This window comes from Salmo salar, chromosome ssa27 (genome assembly GCF_905237065.1).
Source record: "Salmo salar chromosome ssa27, Ssal_v3.1, whole genome shotgun sequence".
Classification (NCBI taxonomy): domain Eukaryota; kingdom Metazoa; phylum Chordata; class Actinopteri; order Salmoniformes; family Salmonidae; genus Salmo; species Salmo salar.
In genome coordinates, this window is record NC_059468.1 from 44,448,155 (window position 1) to 44,473,340 (window position 25,186).

Sequence of the window (25,186 nt, forward strand, 5' to 3'; positions counted from 1 at the left end):
ACTGCCGGAGTGGCCAGACTGCGCTGAACTGCCGGAGTGGCCAGACTGCGCTGAACTGCCGGAGTGGCCAGACTGCGCTGAACTGCCGGAGTGGCCAGACTGCGCTGAACTGCCGGAGTGGCCAGACTGCGCTGAACTGCCGGAGTGGCCAGACTGCGCTGAACTGCCGGAGTGGCCAGACTGCCCTGAACTGCCGGAGTGGCCAGACTGCCCTGAACTGCCGGAGTGGCCAGACTGCCCTGAACTGCCGGAGTGGCCAGACTGCCCTGAACTGCCGGAGTGGCCAGACTGCCCTGAACTGCCGGAGTGGCCAGACTGCCCTGAACTGCCGGAGTGGCCAGACTGCCCTGAACTGCCGGAGTGGCCAGACTGCCCTGAACTGCCGGAGTGGCCAGACTGCCCTGAACTGCCGGAGTGGCCAGACTGCCCTGAACTGCCGGAGTGGCCAGACTGCCCAGACTGTCCCGAATTGCCAGACTGCCCAGACTGTCCCGAATTGCCAGACTGCCCAGACTGTCCCGAATTGCCAGACTGCCCAGACTGTCCCGAATTGCCAGACTGCCCAGACTGTCCCGAATTGCCAGACTGCCCAGACTCTCCCGAATTGCCAGACTGCCCCGACTGCCCCCCGGGCGATGCCAGAGTGGCCCGACAGCCTGGAACGGCCGGAGCCAGAGCCACCTCCAGAAATAGGTGGGTTGGGGAGGGGGTGTAGCACAGTGCCGTCGTTGACGGCAGCCACCCTCCCTTCCCTCCCTTTAGAAAAGGGGACTTTTTGTTGGTGTTGCTTGGGATTATTTTTTTGTTAAGGTGCTTCTGGGGTAGCACCTTTAAGGGGGGGGTACTGTCACGTCCTGGCCAGTATATAAGGTTAATTGTTTTGTAGTTTGGTCAGGGCGTGGCAGGGGGTATTTGTTTTATGTGGTTCGGGGTGGTGTGTTTTGTGTAAAGGGTGTTTGATTTAGTAATTCCGGGTTTTGGTTTATGTTTAGTATTCTATGGTTAGTCTAGGTTGTGTGTTTCTATGTTTGGTTGATTGGGGTTGGGACTCTCAGTTGAAGGCAGGTGTTGTCTATCTGCCTTTGATTGAGAGTTCCATATATTAGGGTGTGTTTGTATGTGTGATTTGTGGGTGATTGTTCTGTGTTTCGCCTTGTGCCTTACCAGACTGTTTTTGTTGATCGTTCGTGTTTTTGTTATTTTGTATGTTCGTTTTGAAAGATAATTAAAAATCAAGATGAGCATTCACGTACCTGCTGCGTTTTGGTCCTCATTCACCGACAACAACCTTGACAGTGGAGTGGTTGAAAAACTAGTTTTAATTGTGTATGTGTATGTAAACTTATGACTTCAACTGTGTGATATATATATATATATCTCTGTCTTTCTATATAACACTCCCTCTCTCTCCCTCTGTCTATATATATATATATATATATCTATATAACACTCCCTCTCTCCCTCTGTCTCTATATATATATATATCTATATAACACTCCCTCTCTCTCCCTCTGTCTCTCTCTATATATATATATCTATATAACACTCCCTCTCTCTCCCTCTGTCTCTATATATATATATATATATATATATATCTATATAACACTCCCTCTCTCTCCCTCTGTCTCTATATATATATATATATATATATATCTATATAACACTCCCTCTCTCTCCCTCTGTCTATATATATATATATATCTATATAACACTCCCTCTCTCTCCCTCTGTCTCTCTCTCTATATATATATATATCTATATAACACTCCCTCTCTCTCCCTCTGTCTCTCTATATATATATATATCTATATAACACTCCCTCTCTCTCCCTCTGTCTCTATATATATATATATATATATATATAACACTCCCTCTCTCTCCCTCTGTCTCTCTCTATATATATATCTATATAACACTCCCTCTCTCTCCCTCTGTCTCTCTCTCTATATATATATATCTATATAACACTCCCTCTCTCTCCCTCTGTCTCTCTATATATATATATATATCTATATAACACTCCCTCTTTCTCCCTCTGTCTCTCTCTCTATATATATATATATCTATATAACACTCCCTCTCTCTCCCTCTGTCTCTATATATATATATATATATATCTATATAACACTCCCTCTCTCTCCCTCTGTCTCTCTCTATATATATATATCTATATAACACTCCCTCTCTCCCTCTGTCTCTCTCTCTATATATATATATATATATCTATATAACACTCCCTCTCTCTCCCTCTGTCTCTATATATATATATATCTATATAACACTCCCTCTCTCTCCCTCTGTCTCTATATATATATATATATATCTATATAACACTCCCTCTCTCTCCCTCTGTCTCTATATATATATATATATATCTATATAACACTCCCTCTCTCTCCCTCTGTCTCTATATATATATATATCTTTGTTTGTGTTAACTTTTTCTTTATTTTTAATTTCTCTCTCTGTGCCTGGAGGTCCTCCCTCATCAGTACTCTCTCTCCCGTGTGTGTGTGTGTGTGTGTGTGTGTATGTGTGTGTGTGTGTGTGTGTGTGTGTGTGTGTGTGTGTGTGTGTGTGTATGTATGTGTGTGTGTGTATGTGTGTGTGTGTGTGTGAGTGTGTGTGTGTGTGTGTGTGTGTGTATGTGTGTGTTTGTGTATGTGTGTGTATGTGTATGTGTATGTGTGTATGTGTATATGTATGTGTATGTGTGTGTGTGTGTGTGTGGTAGGATAGCAGACATACTCTGTTAATCCATCTGTAGTGTTGAGTCTCCATCTCCTGTTGCCTCTACTACTAAATGAGCTATTGATCCAACACATTGATTAAAACCAGGCTACCACACTGTCCTTGTCAATGTCAGTACTGACTGGGGGTGGAGAGGAGTGGGTTGTCAGATTCATGTCAGTACTGACTGGGGGTGGAGAGGAGTGGGTTGTCAGATTCATGTCTGTACTGACTGGGGGTGGAGAGGAGTGGGTTGTCAGATTCATGTCAGTACTGACTGGGGGTGGAGAGGAGTGGGTTGTCAGATTCATGTCAGTACTGGCTGGGGGTGGAGAGGAGTGGGTTGTCAGATTCATGTCAGTACTGGCTGGGGGTGGAGAGGAGTGGGTTGTCAGATTCATGTCTGTACTGACTGGGGGTGGAGAGGAGTGGGTTGTCAGATTCATGTCTGTACTGACTGGGGGTGGAGAGGAGTGGGTTGTCAGATTCATGTCAGTACTGACTGGGGGTGGGGTGTAAGGTTGTCCACGACTGAGTAAATGCACCAAACAGGTGTAAGGATACTGATGGTTGGGACATAGGTCATTTAACAGCTGGAAACAGAGATATAAAACACCAGAATAAAAAACATTGGGTCTTGTTTGGTCACTCCTACATTCACCAGTTCCTGGTATATGTACTTGAATCCACACCTATCACAATGCACCCGGTCAGAAATAAACAGAAGTCTTTCTTTGACTTTAACATACATATTTCTGTAACTTTCTGAATTTGACACACAGCTTTTAAATTTGTCTCTGCCAAGTCAGAAGTCAGACTCAGTGGGCTGAGTTGTAGTTTTCAGATTAACTTCTCTCTGCCTCTCTCGCTCTTTCTCCTACTGCACTGTGTCACGCCCTGATCTGTTTCACCTGTTCCACCTGTTTCACCTGGTTCACCTGTTTCACCTGTTCCTTGTGATTGTCTCCACCCCCTCCAGGTCTTATTTTCCCCAGTGTATTTATCCCTGTGTTTCCTGTCTCTCTGTACCAGTGTATTTATCCCTGTGTTTCCTGTCTCTCTGTAACAGTGTATTTATCCCTGTGTTTCCTGTCTCTCTGTACCAGTGTATTTATCCCTGTGTTTCCTGCCTCTCTGTAACAGTGTATTTATCCCTGTGTTTCCTGTCTCTCTGTGCCAGTGTATTTATCCCTGTGTTTCCTGCCTCTCTGTGCCAGTGTATTTATCCCTGTGTTTCCTGTCTCTCTGTGCCAGTGTATTTATCCCTGTGTTTCCTGTCTCTCTGTACCAGTGTATTTATCCCTGTGTTTCCTGTCTCTCTGTACCAGTGTATTTATCCCTGTGTTTCCTGTCTCTCTGTACCAGTGTATTTATCCCTGTGTTTCCTGTCTCTGTACCAGTGTATTTATCTCTGTGTTTCCTGTCTCTCTGTACCAGTGTATTTATCCCTGCGTTTCCTGTCTCTCTGTACCAGTGTATTTATCTCTGTGTTTCCTGTCTCTCTGTACCAGTGTATTCATCCCTGTGTTTCCTGTCTCTCTGTGCCAGTGTATTTATCCCTGTGTTTCCTGTCTCTGTACCAGTGTATTTATCCCTGTGTTTCCTGTCTCTCTGTAACAGTGTATTTATCCCTGTGTTTCCTGTCTCTCTGTGTATTTATCCCTGTGTTTCCTGTCTCTCTGTACCAGTGTATTTATCCCTGTGTTTCCTGTCTCTCTGTGTATTTATCCTTGTGTTTCCTGTCTCTCTGCCCCAGTGTATTTATCCCTGTGTTTCCTGTCTCTCTGTGTATTTATCCCTGTGTTTCCTGTCTCTCTGTACCAGTGTATTTATCTCTGTGTTTCCTGCCTCTCTGTACCAGTGTATTTATCCCTGTGTTTCCTGTCTCTCTGTAACAGTGTATGTATACCTGTGTTTCCTGTCTCGCTGTACCAGTGTATTTATCCCTGTGTTTCCTGCCTCTCTGTACCAGTGTATTTATCCCTGTGTTTCCTGTCTCTCTGTGCCAGTGTATTTATCCCTGTGTTTCCTGTCTCTCTGTGCCAGTGTATTTATCCCTGTGTTTCCTGTCTCTCTGTACCAGTGTATTTATCCCTGTGTTTCCTGTCTCTCTGTACCAGTGTATTTATCCCTGTGTTTCCTGTCTCTCTATAACAGTGTATTATCCCTGTGTTTCCTGTCTCTCTGTGTATTTATCCCTGTGTTTCCTGTCTCTCTGTACCAGTGTATTTATCCCTGTGTATCCTGTCTCTCTGTGTATTTATCCCTGTGTTTCCTGTCTCTCTGCCCCAGTGTATTTATCCCTGTGTTTCCTGTCTCTCTGTGTATTTATCCCTGTTTCCTGTCTCTCTGTACCAGTGTATTTATCCCTGTGTTTCCTGCCTCTCTGTACCAGTGTATTTATCCCTGTGTTTCCTGTCTCTCTGTAACAGTGTATTTATCCCTGTGTTTCCTGTCTCTCTGTACCAGTGTATTTATCCCTGTGTTTCCTGCCTCTCTGTACCAGTGTATTTATCCCTGTGTTTCCTGTCTCTCTGTGCCAGTGTATTTATCCCTGTGTTTCCTGTCTCTCTGTGCCAGTGTATTTATCCCTGTGTTTCCTGTCTCTCTGTACCAGTGTATTTATCCCTGTGTTTCCTGTCTCTCTGTACCAGTGTATTTATCCCTGTGTTTCCTGTCTCTGTACCAGTGTATTTATCTCTGTGTTTCCTGTCTCTCTGTACCAGTGTATTTATCCCTGCGTTTCCTGTCTCTCTGTACCAGTGTATTTATCTCTGTGTTTCCTGTCTCTCTGTACCAGTGTATTCATCCCTGTGTTTCCTGTCTCTCTGTACCAGTGTATTTATCTCTGTGTTTCCTGTCTCTCTGTACCAGTGTATTTATCCCTGTGTTTCCTGTCTCTCTGTACCAGTGTATTTATCCCTGTGTTTCATGTCTCACTGTGCCAGTGTATTTATCCCTGTGTTTCCTGTCTCTCTGTACCAGTGTATTTATCCCTGTGTTTCCTGTCTCTCTGTACCAGTGTATTTATCCCTGTGTTTCCTGTCTCTGTACCAGTGTATTTATCTCTGTGTTTCCTGTCTCTCTGTACCAGTGTATTTATCCCTGCGTTTCCTGTCTCTCTGTACCAGTGTATTTATCTCTGTGTTTCCTGTCTCTCTGTACCAGTGTATTCATCCCTGTGTTTCCTGTCTCTCTGTACCAGTGTATTTATCTCTGTGTTTCCTGTCTCTCTGTACCAGTGTATTTATCCCTGTGTTTCCTGTCTCTCTGTACCAGTGTATTTATCCCTGTGTTTCATGTCTCACTGCCCCAATGTATTTATCCCTGTGTTTCCTGTCTCTCTGTGCCAGTTCGTCTTGTATGTCTTTCAAGTCAACCAGCGTGTTTTCCTGTACTCCTGCTTCTATTCTCTTTTTGATATTCCTCCTGGTTTTTGACCCTCGCCTGTTTTCTGGACTCCGTATCTGCCTGCCTGACCATTCTGCCTGCCACTCTGTACCTCCTGGACTCTGAACTGGTTTTGACCCTTTTGCGTGTCCACAACCATTCTCTTGCCTACCCCTTTTGGATTGACTAATAAATATCAAAGACTCAAACCATCTGCCTCCCGTGTCTGCATCTGGGCCTCGCCCTTATACACTAACTCAGATGACTGATGATTGGCTAAAATAATTGCATAATAAGGTGATAGTTGGAGCGGTAATGTGTTAGCCACTTTCTGTAGTGAGTGCATAGATTTTCTCACTGGTCCCCTTGTGGGAATCGATACCAACAACCCTGGTGTTAAAAGCTCCATGATCTACCAACTGAGTCACATGGGTCACATGGGCCTTTAATGTTATTGATTATAATTTGTTATAAAAAAATCTTGTTATGGATTTAGATCACCTCCCATCACATGGCTGGAGACTTATCCAATAGAACTCAGAGTTGGATCTTCTCTAACATCAGATGTGTACAGTGCGGTATCCCTCAGGGCGGTTCCCCTGGGCCGTTACTGTTCTCAATTTTTAGTGTGTTTTTGAAAATGCCTAACCACTTGTAAAATCTACTTGCATACACTTCAAACAGACATGCATACCCCACCAGACATGCCTCTATGGGTTTCTTCACGGGCACCCAAACCAAAAACAGATTTAATGTGTCATAATGGAATGTTCTGCCACCAGAGGTTACTCCAGCAAAAAAAGCAGAGTTTAAATTAAAAACACAGACAAAAAAAGGGATTGTATCACAGTGCCTCTCCTCTTTCAAAGTATCTAATTTAACTGTTTCTAAGAATCTAAGTATGCATATACGAATATTGTGTAAAAAAACATGTGTTGTCTCTTGGTGTCTTTCCTATATATTTATTTATTTTATCTTTATTTAACGAGGCAAGTCAGTTAAGAACAAATTCTTATTTTCAGTGATGGCCTAGGAACTGCCCCTGAACTGCCTTGTTCAGGGGGCAGAACGACAGATTTGTACCTTGTCAGCTCGGGGATTTAAACTTGCAACCTTTCGGTTACTAGTCCAACGCTCTAACCACTAGGCTTCCCTGCCGCCCTGATGTATATATGTATATTTGTTTTATTAGAATGTAATGTAATATCTTATGTTGTTCTTCTCTATAACTGTTCTGAACTTTGTCATGTATTTGTATGTTTTATGTGGACCCCAGGAAGAGTAGCTGCTGCATATTCAGTAGTTAATGGCCCCAGGAAGAGTAGCTGCTGCATATTCAGTAGTTAATGGACCCCAGGAAGAGTAGCTGCTGCATATTCAGTATCTAATGAACCCCAAGAAGAGTAGCTGCTGCATGTTCAGTAGTTAATGAACCCCAGGAAGAGTAGCTGCTGCATGTTTAGTAGTTAATGAACCCCAGGAAGAGTAGCTGCTGCATATTCAGTATCTAATGAACCCCAGGAAGAGTAGCTGCTGCATATTCAGTATCTAATGAACCCCAAGAAGAGTAGCTGCTGCATGTTCAGTAGTTAATGGACCCCAGGAAGAGTAGCTGCTGCATGTTCAGTAGTTAATGAACCCCAGGAAGAGTAGCTGCTGCATGTTCAGTAGTTAATGAACCCCAGGAAGAGTAGTTGCTGCATTTTCAGTAGTTAATGGACCCCAGGAAGAGTAGCTGCTGCATGTCATGTTGACACCAGGAAGAGTAGCTGCTGCATGTCATGTTGACACCAGGAAGAGTAGCTGCTGCATGTCCAGTATCTAACGGACCCCAGGAAGCGTAGCTGCTGCATGTCCAGTATCTAACAGACCCCAGGAAGAGTAGCTGCTGCATGTTCAGTAGTTAATGGACCCCAGGAAGACGAGCTGCTGCATATTCAGTAGTTAATGGGCCTCAGGAAGAGTAGCTGCTGCATACTCAGTAGTTAATGAACCCCAGGAAGAGTAGCTGCTGCATGTTCAGTAGTTAATGAACCCCAGGAAGAGTAGCTGCTGCATGTCCAGTAGTTTATGGACCCCAGGAAGAGTAGCTGCTGCATGTTCAGTAGTTAATGAACCCCAGGAAGAGTAGCTGCTGCATGTCATGTTGACACCAGGAAGAGTAGCTGCTGCATGTCATGTTGACACCAGGAAGAGTAGCTGCTGCATGTTCAGTAGTTAATGGACCCCAGGAAGAGTAGCTGCTGCATGTTCAGTAGTTAATGAACCTCAGGAAGAGTAGCTGCTGCATGTTCATTAGTTAATGAACCTCAGGAAGAGTAGCTGCTGCATATTCAGTATCTAATGAACCCCAGGAAGAGTAGCTGCTGCATGTTCAGTAGTTAATGAACCTCAGGAAGAGTAGCTGCTGCATGTTCAGTCGTTAATGGACCTCAGGAAGAGTAGCTGCTGCATATTCAGTAGTTAATGGACATCAGGAAGAGTAGCTGCTGCATGTTCAGTAGTTAATGGACCCCAGGAAGAGTAGCTGCTGCATGTCATGTTGACACCAGGAAGAGTAGCTGCTGCATGTCATGTTGACACCAGGAAGAGTAGCTGCTGCATGTTCATTAGTTAATGGACCCCAGGAAGAGTAGCTGCTGCATGTTCAGTAGTTAATGAACCCCAGGAAGAGTAGCTGCTGCATGTCCAGTAGTTAATGGACCCCAGGAAGAGTAGCTGCTGCATGTTCAGTAGTTAATGAACCCCAGGAAGAGTAGCTGCTGCATGTTCAGTAGTTAATGAACCCCAGGAAGAGTAGCTGCTGCATGTTCAGTAGTTAATGAACCCCAGGAAGAGTAGGTGCTGCATATTCAGTAGTTAATGGACCTCAGGAAGAGTAGCTGCTGCATATTCAGTAGTTAATGAACCCCAGGAAGAGTAGCTGCTGCATATTCAGTAGTTAATGGACCCCAGGAAGAGTAGCTGCTGCATGTTCAGTAGTTAATGGACCCCAGGAAGAGTAGCTGCTGCATGTCATGTTGACACTAGGAAGAGTAGCTGCTGCATGTCATGTTGACACCAGGAAGAGTAGCTGCTGCATGTCCAGTATCTAACGGACCCCAGGAAGAGTAGCTGCTGCATGTCCAGTATCTATCAGACCCCAGGAAGAGTAGCTGCTGCATGTTCAGTAGTTAATGGACCCCAGGAAGAGTAGCTGCTGCATATTCAGTAGTTAATGGACCTCAGGAAGAGTAGCTGCTGCATACTCAGTAGTTAATGAACCCCAGGAAGAGTAGCTGCTGCATATTCAGTAGTTAATGAACCCCAGGAAGAGTAGCTGCTGCATGTCATGTTGACACCAGGAAGAGTAGCTGCTGCATGTTCATTAGTTAATGGACCCCAGGAAGAGTAGCTGCTGCATGTTCAGTAGTTAATGAACCCCAGGAAGAGTAGCTGCTGCATGTTCAGTAGTTAATGAACCCCAGGAAGAGTAGCTGCTGCATGTTCAGTAGTTAATGAACCCCAGGAAGACTAGCTGCTGCATGTCCAGTAGTTAATGGACCCCAGGAAGAGTAGCTGCTGCATGTTCAGTAGTTAATGAACCCCAGGAAGACTAGCTGCTGCATGTCCAGTAGTTAATGAACCCCAGGAAGAGTAGCTGCTGCATGTTCAGTAGTTAATGGACCCCAGGAAGAGTTGCTGCTGTATGTTCAGTAGTTAATGAACCCCAGGAAGAGTAGCTGCTGCATGTTCATTAGTTAATGAACCTCAGGAAGAGTAGCTGCTGCATATTCAGTATCTAATGAACCCCAGGAAGAGTAGCTGCTGCATGTTCAGTAGTTAATGAACCCCAGGAAGAGTAGCTGCTGCATGTTCAGTAGTTAATGAACCTCAGGAAGAGTAGCTGCTGCATGTTCAGTAGTTAATGGACCCCAGGAAGAGTTGCTGCTGTATGTTCAGTAGTTAATGAACCCCAGGAAGAGTAGCTGCTGCATGTTCATTAGTTAATGAACCTCAGGAAGAGTAGCTGCTGCATATTCAGTATCTAATGAACCCCAGGAAGAGTAGCTGCTGCATGTTCAGTAGTTAATGAACCCCAGGAAGAGTAGCTGCTGCATGTTCAGTAGTTAATGAACCCCAGGAAGAGTAGCTGCTGCACGTTCAGTAGTTAATGGACCCCAGGAAGAGTAGCTGCTGCATGTCATGTTGACACCAGGAAGAGTAGCTGCTGCATGTCATGTTGACACCAGGAAGAGTAGCTGCTGCATGTTCATTAGTTAATGAACCCCAGGAAGAGTAGCTGCTGCATGTTCAATAGTTAATTAATCCCAGGTAGAGTAGCTGCTGCATGTTCAGTAGTTAATGGACCCCAGGAAGAGTTGCTGCTGCATGTGTTGTTGACCTTACATACAAGCCCAGAGTCAGTGTGTGGGGCCACCGGTTAGTTGAGTTAATATGTACATGAAGGTAGAACCTTTTGAGGATCTGAGGACACATGCCAAATCTTTTCAATCTCCTGAGGGGGAATAGGTTTTGTCTTGCCCTCTTCACGACTGTCATAGTGTGTTTGGTCCATGATCGTTTGTTGATGATGTGGACACCAAGAAACTTGAAGCTCTCAACCTGCTCCACTACAGCCCCGTCGATGAGAATGGGGGCGTGCTCGTTCCTCCTTTTCCTGGAGTCCACACCTCCTTTGTCTTGATCATGTTGAGGGATAAGTTGTTGTCCTGGCACCACACGGCCAGGTCTCTGACCTCCTCCCTATAGACTGTCTCAACAGTGTCGGTGATCAAGCCTACCACTGTTGTGTCATCAGCAAATTTGATGATGGTGTTGGAGTCGTGCCTGTTCATGCAGTCATGAGTGAACAGTGAGTAACAGGAGGGGACAGAGCACGCACCCCTGAGGGGCACCCCGTGTTGAGTATCAACACGTTGGATGTTTTGTTACCTACCCTTAGCACCAGCTGTTGTTTACAAATATACATAGACCACTACGCCTAATAGGCCCGATGGTAAAGGGAGACATAGACCCGCTCACCATCGACCTATGTCTCCGAAATCTCCGTCTCTTTCTGCTGCAAATGAGGTCCTCGTCGGGCGTCTGAAGTAAATCCTTCCCGTCCGACACGATAAATAAAAAGTATTCCTCCAGTACGAGGTGAGTGATCGCTGTCCTGATATCTAGAAACTCTTTTCGGTCATAAGACAACGTGGCAGAAACATTATGTACAAAAGTTACAAATAACGTGAAAAAACACACACAAAAGCACTATTGGTTAAGTGACCATAAAATGGCAGCCATCTCCTTCAGCGTCAACTACCATCATCATTATTACTACTACTACTACTACTATTACTACTACTACTACTACTACTATTACTACTACTATTAACATTACTACCACTAACATTACTACTACTACTATTACTACTACTACTACTACTACTATTACTACTACTACTATTACTACTACTACTACTACTATTACTACTACTACTAGTACTACTACTATTAACATTACTACCACTAACATTACTACTACTACTATTAATATTACTACTACTACTATTACTACTACTACTATTACTACTACTACTACTACTATTACTACTACTACTATTACTACTACTATTACTACTACTACTAGTACTACTAACATTACTACTACTACTACTACTATTACTACTACTACTATTACTACTACTATTACTACTACTACTACTACTATTACTACTACTACTATTACTACTACTACTAGTACTACTAACATTACTACCACTAACATTACTACTACTAATATTACTACTACTACTATTACTACTACTACTACTACTACTACTACTACTACTACTACTACTATTAATACTACTATTACTACTACTACTACTATTACTACTACTACTACTACTACTACTACTAACAGTACTACCATTAACATTACTACTACTACTACTACTAATATTACTACTACTAACATTACTACTAATATTACTACTACTACTACCTCTACTACTACTACTACTACTACTAACATTACTACCACTAACATTACTACTACTAATATAACTACTACTACTACTACTACTACTACTACTACTACTAACATTACTACCGCTAACATTACTACTACTAATATTACTACTACTACTAATATTACTACTACTAATAATATTACTACTAACATTACTACTAATATTACTACTACTCCTACCACCACTACTACTACTACTACTACTACTACTACTACTAACATTACTACCACTAACATTACTACTACTAATATTACTACTACTACTAATATTACTACTACTAATAATATTACTACTAACATTACTACTAATATTACTACTACTCCTACCACCACTACTACTACTACTACTACTACTACTACTACTAACATTACTACCACTAACATTACTACTACTAATATTACTACTACTACTACTACTAACATTTCTACCACTAACATTACTACTACTAATATTACTACTACTACTACTACTACTACTACTACTACTAACATTACTACCACTAACATTACTACTACTACTACTACTACTAACATTACTACTACTACTAACATTACTACCACTACTACTAACATTACTACCACTACTACTAACATTACTACTACTACTACTAACATTACTACCACTAACATTACTACTACTACTACTAACATTACTACCACTACTACTAACATTACTACTACTAATAATAACATTACTACCACTAACATTACTACTACTACCACTAACATTACTACTACTACTACTAACATTACTACTACTACTAATATTACTACTACTACTACCACTAACATTATTACTACCACTACTACTACTACTACTGCTACTGCTACTACTAATATTACTACCACTAACATTACTACTACTACTACTACTACTACTACTACGACTACTACTACTACTAATATTAATACTACTACTACTACCACTAACATTACTACTATCACTACTGCTACTACTACTACTACTACTGCTACTGCTAATACTAATATTACTACCACTAACATTACTACTACTACTACTACTACCACTACTACTAATATTACTACCACTACTACTAATATTACTACTACTAATATTACTACTACTCCTACCACCACTACTACTACTACTACTACCATTACTACCACTAACATTACTACTACTAATATTACCACTACTACTACTACTAACATTTCTATCACTAACATTACTACTACTAATACTACTACTACTACTACTACTACTACTAACATTACTACCACTAACATTACTACTACTACTACTACTACTACTACTACTAACATTACTACTACTACTAACATTACTACCACTACTACTAACATTACTACCACTACTACTAACATTACTACCACTACTACTAACATTACTACTACTACTACTAACATTACTACCACTAACATAACTACTACTACCACTAACATTACTACTACTACTACTAACATTACTACTACTACTAATATTACTACTACTACTACCACTAACATTATTACTACCACTACTACAACTACTACTACTGCTACTGCTACTACTAATATTACTACCACTAACATTACTACGACTACTACAACTACTACTACTACTACGACTACTACTACTACTAATATTACTACTACTACTACTACCACTAACATTACTACTATCACTACTGCTACTACTACTACTACTACTACTACTACTAGTACTGCTACTGCTAATACTAATATTATTACCACTAACATTACTACTACTACTACTACTACTACCACTACTACTAATATTACTACCACTACTACTAATATTACTACTACTAATATTACTACTACTACTACTACTACTACTACTACTACTGCTAATATTACTACTACTAATATTACTACTACTAATATTACAACTACTACTACTACTACTACTAACATTACTACTACTATTACTACTACTATTACTACTAACATTACTACCACTAACATTACTACTACTAATATTACTACTACTACTACTACTACTAATATTACTACTACTACTACTACTACTACTACTAACATTTCTAACACTAACATTACTACTAATAATATTACTACTACTACTACTACTACTACTACTACTAACATTACTACCACTAACATTACTACTACTACTACTACTACTAACATTACTACCACTACTACTAACATTACTACCACTACTACTAACATTACTACCACTACTACTAGATTACTACTACTAATACTACTAACATTACTACCACTAACATTACTACTACTACCACTAACATTACTACTACTACTAATATTACTACTACTACTACCACTAACATTATTACTACCACTACTGCTACTACTACTACTACTACTACTGCTACTGCTAATATTACTACCACAAACATTACTACTACTACTACTATCACTACTACTACGACTACTACTACTACTAATATTACTACTGCTACTGCTACTACTAATATTACTACCACAAACATTACTACTACTACTACTACTACTACTACTACTACTGCTACCACTACTGCTAATATTTCTACTACTAATATTACTACTACTAATATTACTACTACTACTACTAATAATAATAATATTACTACTACTACTACTACTACTACTAACATTACTACCACTAACATTACTACTACTAATATTACTACTACTACTACTACTAATATTACTACTACTACTAATATTACTACTAACATTACTACTAATATTACTACTACTCCTACCACCACTACTACTACTACTACTAACATTACTAACACTAACATTACTACTACTACTACTACTACTACTACTAACATTACTACCACTAACATTACTACTACTACTACTACTAACATTACTACCACTACTACTAACATTACTACCACTACTACTAACATTACTACTACTACTACTAACATTACTACCACTAACATTACAACTACTACCACTAACATTACAACTACTACTACTAACATTACTACTACTACTAATATTACTACTACTATTTCTACCACTAACATTATTACTACCACTACTGCTACTACTACTACTACTACTACTACTACTGCTACTGCTACTACTAATATTACTACCACAAACATTACTACTACTACTACTACTACTACTACTACTACTACTACTACTACGACTACTAATATTACTACTACTACTACTACCACTAACATTACTACTATCACTACTGCTACTACTACTACTACTACTACTACTACTACTACTACTGCTACTGCTAATACTAATATTACTACCACTAACATTACTACTACTACTACTACTACTACTACTACTACCACTACTACTAATATTACTACCACTACTACTAATATTACTACTACTAATATTACTACTACTACTACTACTACTACTACCACTACTGCTAATATTACTACCACTAATATTACTACTACTAATATAACTACAACTACTAATATTACTACTACTAATATTACTGCTACTGATATTACTACTACTACTACTACTACAACTATTAATATTACTACCACTAACATTACTACTACTACTAATATTACTACTACTACTACCACTAACATTATTACTACCACTACTGCTACTACTACTACTACTACTACTACTACTACTAATATTACTAATATTACTACCACTAACATTACTACTACTACTACTACTACTACTACTAATATTACTACTACTACTACTACCACTAACATTACTACTATCACTACTGCTACTACTACTACTGCTACTGCTAATACTAATATTACTACCACTAACATTACTACTACTACTACTACTACTACTACTACTACTACTAACATTACTACCACTAACATTACTACTACTAATATTACTACTACTACTACTACTAATATTACTACTACTACTAATATTACTACTAACATTACTACTAATATTACTACTACTCCTACCACCACTACTACTACTACTACTACTAACATTACTACCACTAACATTACTAATACTAATATTACTACTACTACTAACATTTCTACCACTAACATTACTACTACTAATATTACTACTACTACTACTACTACTACTACTACTACTACTAACATTACTACCACTAACATTACTACTACTACTACTACTACTACTACTACTAACATTACTACCACTACTACTAACATTACTACCACTACTACTAACATTACTACTACTACTACTACTAACATTACTACTACTACTACAAACATTACTACCACTAACATTACTACTACTACCACTAACATTACTACTACTACTACTAACATTACTACTACTACTAATATTACTACTACTATTTCTACCACTAACATTATTACTACCACTACTGCTACTACTACTACTACTACTACTGCTACTGCTACTACTAATATTACTACCACTAACATTACTACTACTACTACTACTACTACGACTACTACTAATATTACTACTACTACTACTACCACTAACATTACTACTATCACTACTGCTACTACTACCACTTCTACTACTACTACTACTACTGCTACTGCTAATACTAATATTACTACCACTAACATTACTACTACTACTACTACTACTACTACTACTACTAATATTACTACCACTACTACTAATATTACTACTACTAATATTACTACTACTACTACTACTACTACTACTACTACTACTACTACTACTACTGCTAATATTACTACTGCTAATATTACTACTACTAATATTACTACTACTAATATTACTACTACTAATATTACTACTACTACTACTCCTACTAATATTACTACTACTAATATTACTACTATTACTACTAATATTACAACTACTAATATAACTACTACTACTAATATTACTACTACTAATATTACTGGTACTGATATTACTACTACTACTACTACTACTACTACGACTACTACTACTACTAATATTACTACTGCTACTGCTACTACTAATATTACTACCACAAACATTACTACTACTACTACTACTACTACTACTACTACTACTACCACTACTGCTAATATTTCTACTACTAATATTACTACTACTAATATTACTACTACTAATAATAATAATAATAATATTACTACTACTACTACTACTACTACTACTACTACTACTACTACTAACATTACTACCACTAACATTACTACTACTAATATTACTACTACTACTACTACTAATATTACTACTACTACTAATATTACTACTACTACTAATATTACTACTAACATTACTACTAATATTACTACTACTCCTACCACCACTACTACTACTACTACTACTAACATTACTACCACTAACATTACTAATACTATTATTACTACTACTACTAACATTTCTACCACTAACATTACTACTACTAATATTACTACTACTACTACTACTACTACTACTAACATTACTACCACTAACATTACTACTACTACTACTACTAACATTACTACCACTACTACTAACATTACTACCACTACTACTAACATTACTACTACTACTACTAACATTACTACCACTAACATTACTACTACTACCACTAACATTACAACTACTACTACTAACATTACTACTACTACTAATATTACTACTACTATTTCTACCACTAACATTATTACTACCACTACTGCTACTACTACTACTACTACTACTACTACTACTGCTACTGCTACTACTAATATTACTACCACAAACATTACTACTACTACTACTACTACTACTACTACTACTACTACGACTACTACTACTACTAATATTACTACTACTACTACTACCACTAACATTACTACTATCACTACTGCTACTACTACTACTACTACTACTACTACTACTGCTACTGCTAATACTAATATTACTACCACTAACATTACTACTACTACTACTACTACTACTACTACCACTACTACTAATATTACTATCACTACTACTAATATTACTACTACTAATATTACTACTACTACTACTACTACTACTACCACTACTGCTAATATTACTACCACTAATATTACTACTACTAATATAACTACAACTACTAATATTACTACTACTAATATTACTGCTACTGATATTACTACTACTACTACTACTACTACAACTATTAATATTACTACCACTGACATTAATACTACTACTAATATTACTACTACTACTACCACTAACATTATTACTACCACTACTGCTACTACTACTACTACTACTACTACTACTACTACTACTACTACTATTACTAATATTACTACCACTAACATTACTACTACTACTACTACTACTACTACTACTACTACTACTAATATTACTACTACTACTACTACCACTAACATTACTACTATCACTACTGCTACTACTACTACTGCTACTGCTAATACTAATATTACTACCACTAACATTACTACTACTACTACTACTACTACTACTACTACTACTAACATTACTACCACTAACATTACTACTACTAATATTACTACTACTACTACTACTAATATTACTACTACTACTAATATTACTACTAACATTACTACTAATATTACTACTACTCCTACCACCACTACTACTACTACTACTACTACTAACATTACTACCACTAACATTACTAATACTAATATTACTACTACTACTAACATTTCTACCACTAACATTACTACTACTAATATTACTACTACTACTACTACTACTACTACTACTACTACTACTAACATTACTACCACTAACATTACTACTACTACTACTACTACTACTAACATTACTACCACTACTACTAACATTACTACCACTACTACTAACATTACTACCACTACTACTAACATTACTACTACTACTACTAACATTACTACTACTACTACAAACATTACTACCACTAACATTACTACTACTACCACTAACATTACTACTACTACTACTAACATTACTACTACTACTAATATTACTACTACTATTTCTACCACTAACATTATTACTACCACTACTGCTACTACTACTACTACTACTACTGCTACTGCTACTACTAATATTACTACCACTAACATTACTACTACTACTACTACTACTACTACTACGACTACTACTAATATTACTACTACTACTACTACCACTAACATTACTACTATCACTACTGCTACTACTACCACTTCTACTACTACTACTACTACTGCTACTGCTAATACTAATATTACTACCACTAACATTACTACTACTACTACTACTACCACTACTACTAATATTACTACCACTACTACTAATATTACTACTACTAATATTACTACTACTACTACTACTACTACTACTACTACTACTACTACTACTGCTAATATTACTACTGCTAATATTACTACTACTAATATTACTACTACTACTACTACTACTACTAATATTACTACTACTAATATTACTACTATTACTACTAATATTACAACTACTAATATAACTACTACTACTAATATTACTACTACTAATATTACTGCTACTACTACTACTACTACTACTACTACTACTACTACTACTAATATTACAATTATTAATATTACTACCACTAATATTACTACTACTAATATTACTACTACTAATATTACTACTACTACTAATATTACTACTACTAATATTACAACTACTACTACTACTAATATTACTACTACTACTACTAATACTACTACTACTACTACTACTTCCACTACTACTACTAATATTATTACAACCACTACTACTACTACTACTACTAATATTACTACTACCACTACTACTACTACTGCTACTACTGCTACTACTACTGTTACTACTACAACTACTACTACTACTAATATTACTAATATTACTAATAATACTACTACTACTACTACTACTATTATTACTAGGGCTGTTGCGGTGACCGTATTACCGCCACACCGGCAGTCATGAGTCATGACCACAGTAGAAGTCCATGTGACTCAGGGCTCTACTGTCCCTCCATCAGGTCCTAATGGTCTGGTACTCAGGGCTCTATTGTCCCTCCATCAGGTCCTAATGACCTGGTACTCAGGGCTCTACTGTCCCTCCATCAGGTCCTAATGACCTGGTACTCAGGGCTCTATTGTCCCTCCATCAGGTCCTAATGACCTGGTACTCAGGGCTCTACTGTCCCTCCATCAGGTCCTAATGGCCTGGTACTCAGGGCTCTATTGTCCCTCCATCAGGTCCTAATGGCCTGGTACTCAGGGCTCTATGGTCCCTCCATCAGGTCCTAATGGTCTGGTACTCAGGGCTCTACTGTCCCTCCATCAGGTCCTAATGGCCTGGTACTCAGGGCTCTATGGTCCCTCCATCAGGTCCTAATGGCCTGGTACTCAGGGTTCTATTGTCCCTCCATCAGGTCCTAATGGCCTGGTACTCAGCGCTCTATTGTCCCTCCATCAGGTCCTAATGGCCTGGTACTCAGCGCTCTATTGTCCCTCCATCAGGTCCTAATGGCCTGGTACTCAGGGCTCTATTGTCCCTCCATCAGGTCCTAATGGCCTGGTACTCAGGGCTCTACTGTCCCTCCATCAGGTCCTAATGCCCTGGTACTCAGGGCTCTATTGTCCCTCCATCAGGTCCTAATGCCCTGGTACTCAGGGCTCTATTGTCCCTCCATCAGGTCCTAATGGCCTGGTACTCAGGGCTCTATTGTCCCTCCATCAGGTCCTAATGGCCTGATGGATAAAAAATAAAATATCCTTTCTATTTTATTAAGTTAAGTTCAATTATATTCTTCTTACTATAAAATCATATAATTTAAAATTATGTCACTGGACTTATAATCATATCCTGTTAGCTAAATGAACAAGCCTATAGCCCATGGCATGGAGCACAGCCAGATAACATACAGTAGACCAAGTCATATTCTGTTCTTCTGAAAATACATTTTCTTCATATCATAATGTTTCATTAGAACTGACTAAAATAAATCATGGATTTGTTGTGTACATTTAAATAATTTATTATCCTTTTTTTTTTTTTATGTAGATGTTCCAAAGGCGAGCGCCCGGAGATGCTAAACGACCTTGTGGGTAATTAACGGTTAATTACAGTGAGACCGACATCCTTTTACAAATAACCGACTGAAAAATGTTTTAATGACCGTCACAAACCCTAATCATTACCACTAACACCACCATCACTACCATAATTAAACTAATACCTTCATTGGAATACTAATAATAGGTAAGTTACTGTTTGCTAAGCAGATGTTATTATTCCGTGTTGTTCATGCTATTGACAGGATATTACTTGGCTGCAAAGAGGAGCATTTTTTTGTTTGTTTAGTTTTTTCCTCTTGGCTTTAATAAAGATACAATTTGGAAAACCTTTATTCATTCTGCAAATAATGTATCTCTTGGAGAAGAATATTGTGCATCTCTGTTTTCTACCTCCCCGTGTCGTGAAGTGACCACATTACGAGCTCCACTTTGGATAGTCATGGTCACTCAGCCTGTACTTTGGGTAAGGATCTGTCTCTGCTTCATATCTCTGAACAGAGTAGAGATAATCAGCCAGGTGGTCACTCAGCCTGTACTTGGTAAGGATCTGTCTCTGCTTCATATCTCTGAACAGAGTAGAGATAATCAGCCAGGTGGTCACTCAGCCTGTACTTGGTAAGGATCTGTCTCTGCTTCATATCTCTGAACAGAGTAGAGATAATCAGCCAGGTGGTCACTCAGCCTGTACTTGGTAAGGATCTGTCTCTGCTTCATATCTCTGAACAGAGTAGAGATAATCAGCCAGGTGGTCACTCAGCCTGTACTTGGTAAGGATCTGTCTCTGCTTCGTATCTCTGAACAGAGTAGAGATAATCAGCCAGGTGGTCACTCAGCCTGTACTTGGTAAGGATCTGTCTCTGCTTCGTATCTCTGAACAGAGTAGAGATAATCAGCCAGGTGGTCACTCAGCCTGTACTTTGGGTAAGGATCTGTCTCTGCTTCGTATTTTACATTTACATTTTAGTCATTTAGCAGACGCTCTTATCCAGAGTGACTTACAAATTGGTGCATTCACCTTATGATATCCAGTGGAACAACCACTTTACAATAGTGCATCTAAATCTTTTAAGGGGGGGGGTTAGAAGGATTACTTTATCCTATCCTAGGTATTCCTTAAAGAGGTGGGGTTTCAGGTGTCTCCGGAAGGTGGTGACTGACTCCGCTGTCCTGGCGTCGTGAGGGAGCTTGTTCCACCATTGGAGTGCCAGAGCAGCGAACAGTTTTGACTGGGCTGAGCGGGAACTGTGCTTCCTCAGAGGTAGGGAGGCGAGCAGGCCAGAGGTGGATGAACGCAGTATCTCTGAACAGAGTAGAGATAATCAGCCATTTGGTCACTCAGCCTGTACTTGGTAAGGATCTGTCTCTGCTTCATATCTCTGACTATCTCAGTCAATTAGAATTCTCTGTTTAGGGCCAGATAGCAGTCGGCTTTTTTGATTTTGTTTTGTTTTTTTATTTGTATTTTTTCCGGGCTCATCTCTTGGTTTTGAAGGGCTTTACATTGGAGACTGGAATTTAGGTGGTTGTAGAATTTAACGTCTCTTTTCTGGATTTTGATTATTAGCGGGTATCGGTCTTCTCTTAATGCATTATTTGGTGTTTTACATTGTACATAGAGGATATTTATGGATAATTCTGCATGCAGAGTCTCAATATGGTGTCTGTCCCATGTTGTGAATTCTTGGTTGGTGAGCGGACTCCAGACCTCCAGACAACCATAAAGGGCAATTGCCAGATCCTAATTGCTATGTTGAATTTTATGTTCCTTTTGATGGCATAGAAGGCCCTTCTTGCCTTGTCTCTCAGATCGTTCACAGCTTTGTGGAAGTTCTCTCTGTCTCTCTGTTGTTCTATCACCTACATTAAAGCCAATTTAATTAGATATCATCACAGGAGATCTGGGGACGGGCTGGTATATCCTGGATGGATGTGGAAGCACAGGCACAGACGTGGGTGTGTACATAAATGCACATATGTTGGGACACACAATATGACTCATTATTCTCTGGTTATTCTCTCTCTCTCTCTGAAGATTACCCAGGAGATAACAGTATATACATATGAAGTGGGTAAAACATTCTCTCTCTCTCTCTCTCTCTCTCTCTCTCTCTCTCTCTCTCTCTCTCTCTCCATCTTGTTCCCTATCTCCATCTTGTTCCCTATCTCCATCTTGTTCCCTATCTCCATCTTGTTCCCTATCTCCATCTTGTTCCCTATCTCCATCTTGTTCCCTATCTCCTTGGCGTTGGTATTGATTCCACTGAAAAGCTCTTAAGTCCAGTAATGGAGTGTGGTTCATTTCAAAGTAGTACAGGAAGTAATTGGACCAATGAGGGTGTTATTATGGTTTGGCGCTAGCAAATCAGAATTAGAGTCTGTAGTGTGTTACCTTCACAGCGAGGGAAGGGGCGGTCCCAGTTGCGTGTGGTCCCGTGTTCGCAGGTCAGGATGGAATGTCCCATTAGCTGGTAGCCGGGGAGGCACTCGAAGGCAATGGACTGGCCCACGTTGTAGCCTGCCCCAACCACCACTCCGTAACGGAACGGCTCTGGGTCCAGACACTCATTAAGCTCATAGGCTGGGGAGGGAGGGAGGGAGGGAAGTGGGAGGAATATAGAGATGGGAGAGAGAAACAGAGGGAGGAGGGAATGGAGGAGTACAGATGAGAGAGAGAGAGAGAGAGAGAGAGAGAGAGAGAGAGAGAGAGAGACCGAGGGAAGAGGGATGAATAGAGACGAGACAGAGAGAAGAAGGTGGAATAGAGATGGGAGAGAGATCCAGAGGGAGGAGGGGGGGGAGGAATAGAGATGAGAGAGCGGAACAGAGGGAAGAGGGTGGAATAGAGATGGGAGAGAGATCCAGAGGGAAGAGGCAGGGAGGAATATAGATGGGGAAGAGGGAGGAATATAGATGGGAGAGAGAAACAGAGGGGAGAGGGTGGAATAGATATGGGAAAGCGAAACACAGGGAAGAGGGTGGAATAGAGATGGGAGAGAGAAACAGAGGGAAGAGGGAGGGAGGAATAGAGATGGGAAAGAGGGTGAGGAATGTAGATGGGAGAGAGAAACAGAGGGAAGAGGGAGGGAGGAATAGAGATGGGAAAGAGGGAGGAATGTAGATGGGAGAGAGAAACAGAGGGAAGAGGGAGGGAGGAATAGAGATGGGAAAGAGGGAGGAATGTAGATGGGAGAGAGAAACAGAGGGAAGAGGGAGGGAGGAATAGAGATGGGAAAGAGGGAGGAATGTAGATGGGAGAGAGAAACAGAGGGAAGAGGGTGGAATAGAGATTGGAGAGAGAGAGAGACCAATGGAAGAGGGAAGGATAGAGATGGAAAGAGAGACAGAAACAGAGCAGTCAAACAGGAGAAGAAAAGCTGCATAACATTTTCTCTGCAGACTTTTTATACTATAGTCTTGGAGTGTTTTATTCTGTGATCTTAATACCGTCAATACAGAACCAGGAAGAAGCTGAGCATAATGCATTCTGTTGTGAGAGAGACATAGACAAGAGAAGGAAACATTTGTTCATGAGAATGTTGTTTACTGAGAATGACACGGAATGGCCGCCTCCATTGGCGGACAGTGCAGCAGACACGGAATGGCCGCCTCCATTGGCGGACAGTGCAGCAGACACGGAATGGCCGCCTCCATTGGCAACCAGTGGGGAAGGCACGGAATGACCGCCAGCTGTGTGCAGTTTCCACCTACCTGCTGGGTTTCTCTACAATCCCGAGCCCAGATCCGGTAACACATCGCTGTGAGGCTGTAACTAATATATCAGGATGTCTGAATATTCTACCCAGACATTTGCAGCAGCAGAGTGAAATGGCTTAATTTCCTCTCTCTTTCTCACTGTCTCTCTTACTTTCTCTCTCTCTCTCTACCTCTCTCACGCTCTTTCTCTCTTTTATCCTCCCTCGCTCCCTTCATCTCTCAGTTTTTCTTCAATCATAAAGTTATTCTTGGGAGAGAAAAAGTGAATAAATATGCCGAATTGGGTTCCTTAGCTACTAACTGAGTTTGATGCAGTCATCAAGCTGTAAATTTCTCATCGGATACAAAAGCAAGATGACTAAATAAATTGATTTTTCTGGATCATCCTTTGCGAGAGATAAGT

At 39.8% G+C, this 25,186-nt stretch overlaps 1 protein-coding gene across 1 annotated transcript in view; it reads right to left on the minus strand.

The window, feature by feature from the left end:
- Positions 1-25,186, minus strand: part of LOC106589158 (CUB and sushi domain-containing protein 2) — an 881,306-nt gene that overhangs the window by 131,232 nt on the left and 724,888 nt on the right. The window contains exon 45 of the mRNA XM_045709574.1: positions 23,459-23,647. Coding sequence (XP_045565530.1) covers positions 23,459-23,647 — 189 coding nt within the window. The remainder of the gene's footprint in view (positions 1-23,458; positions 23,648-25,186) is intronic.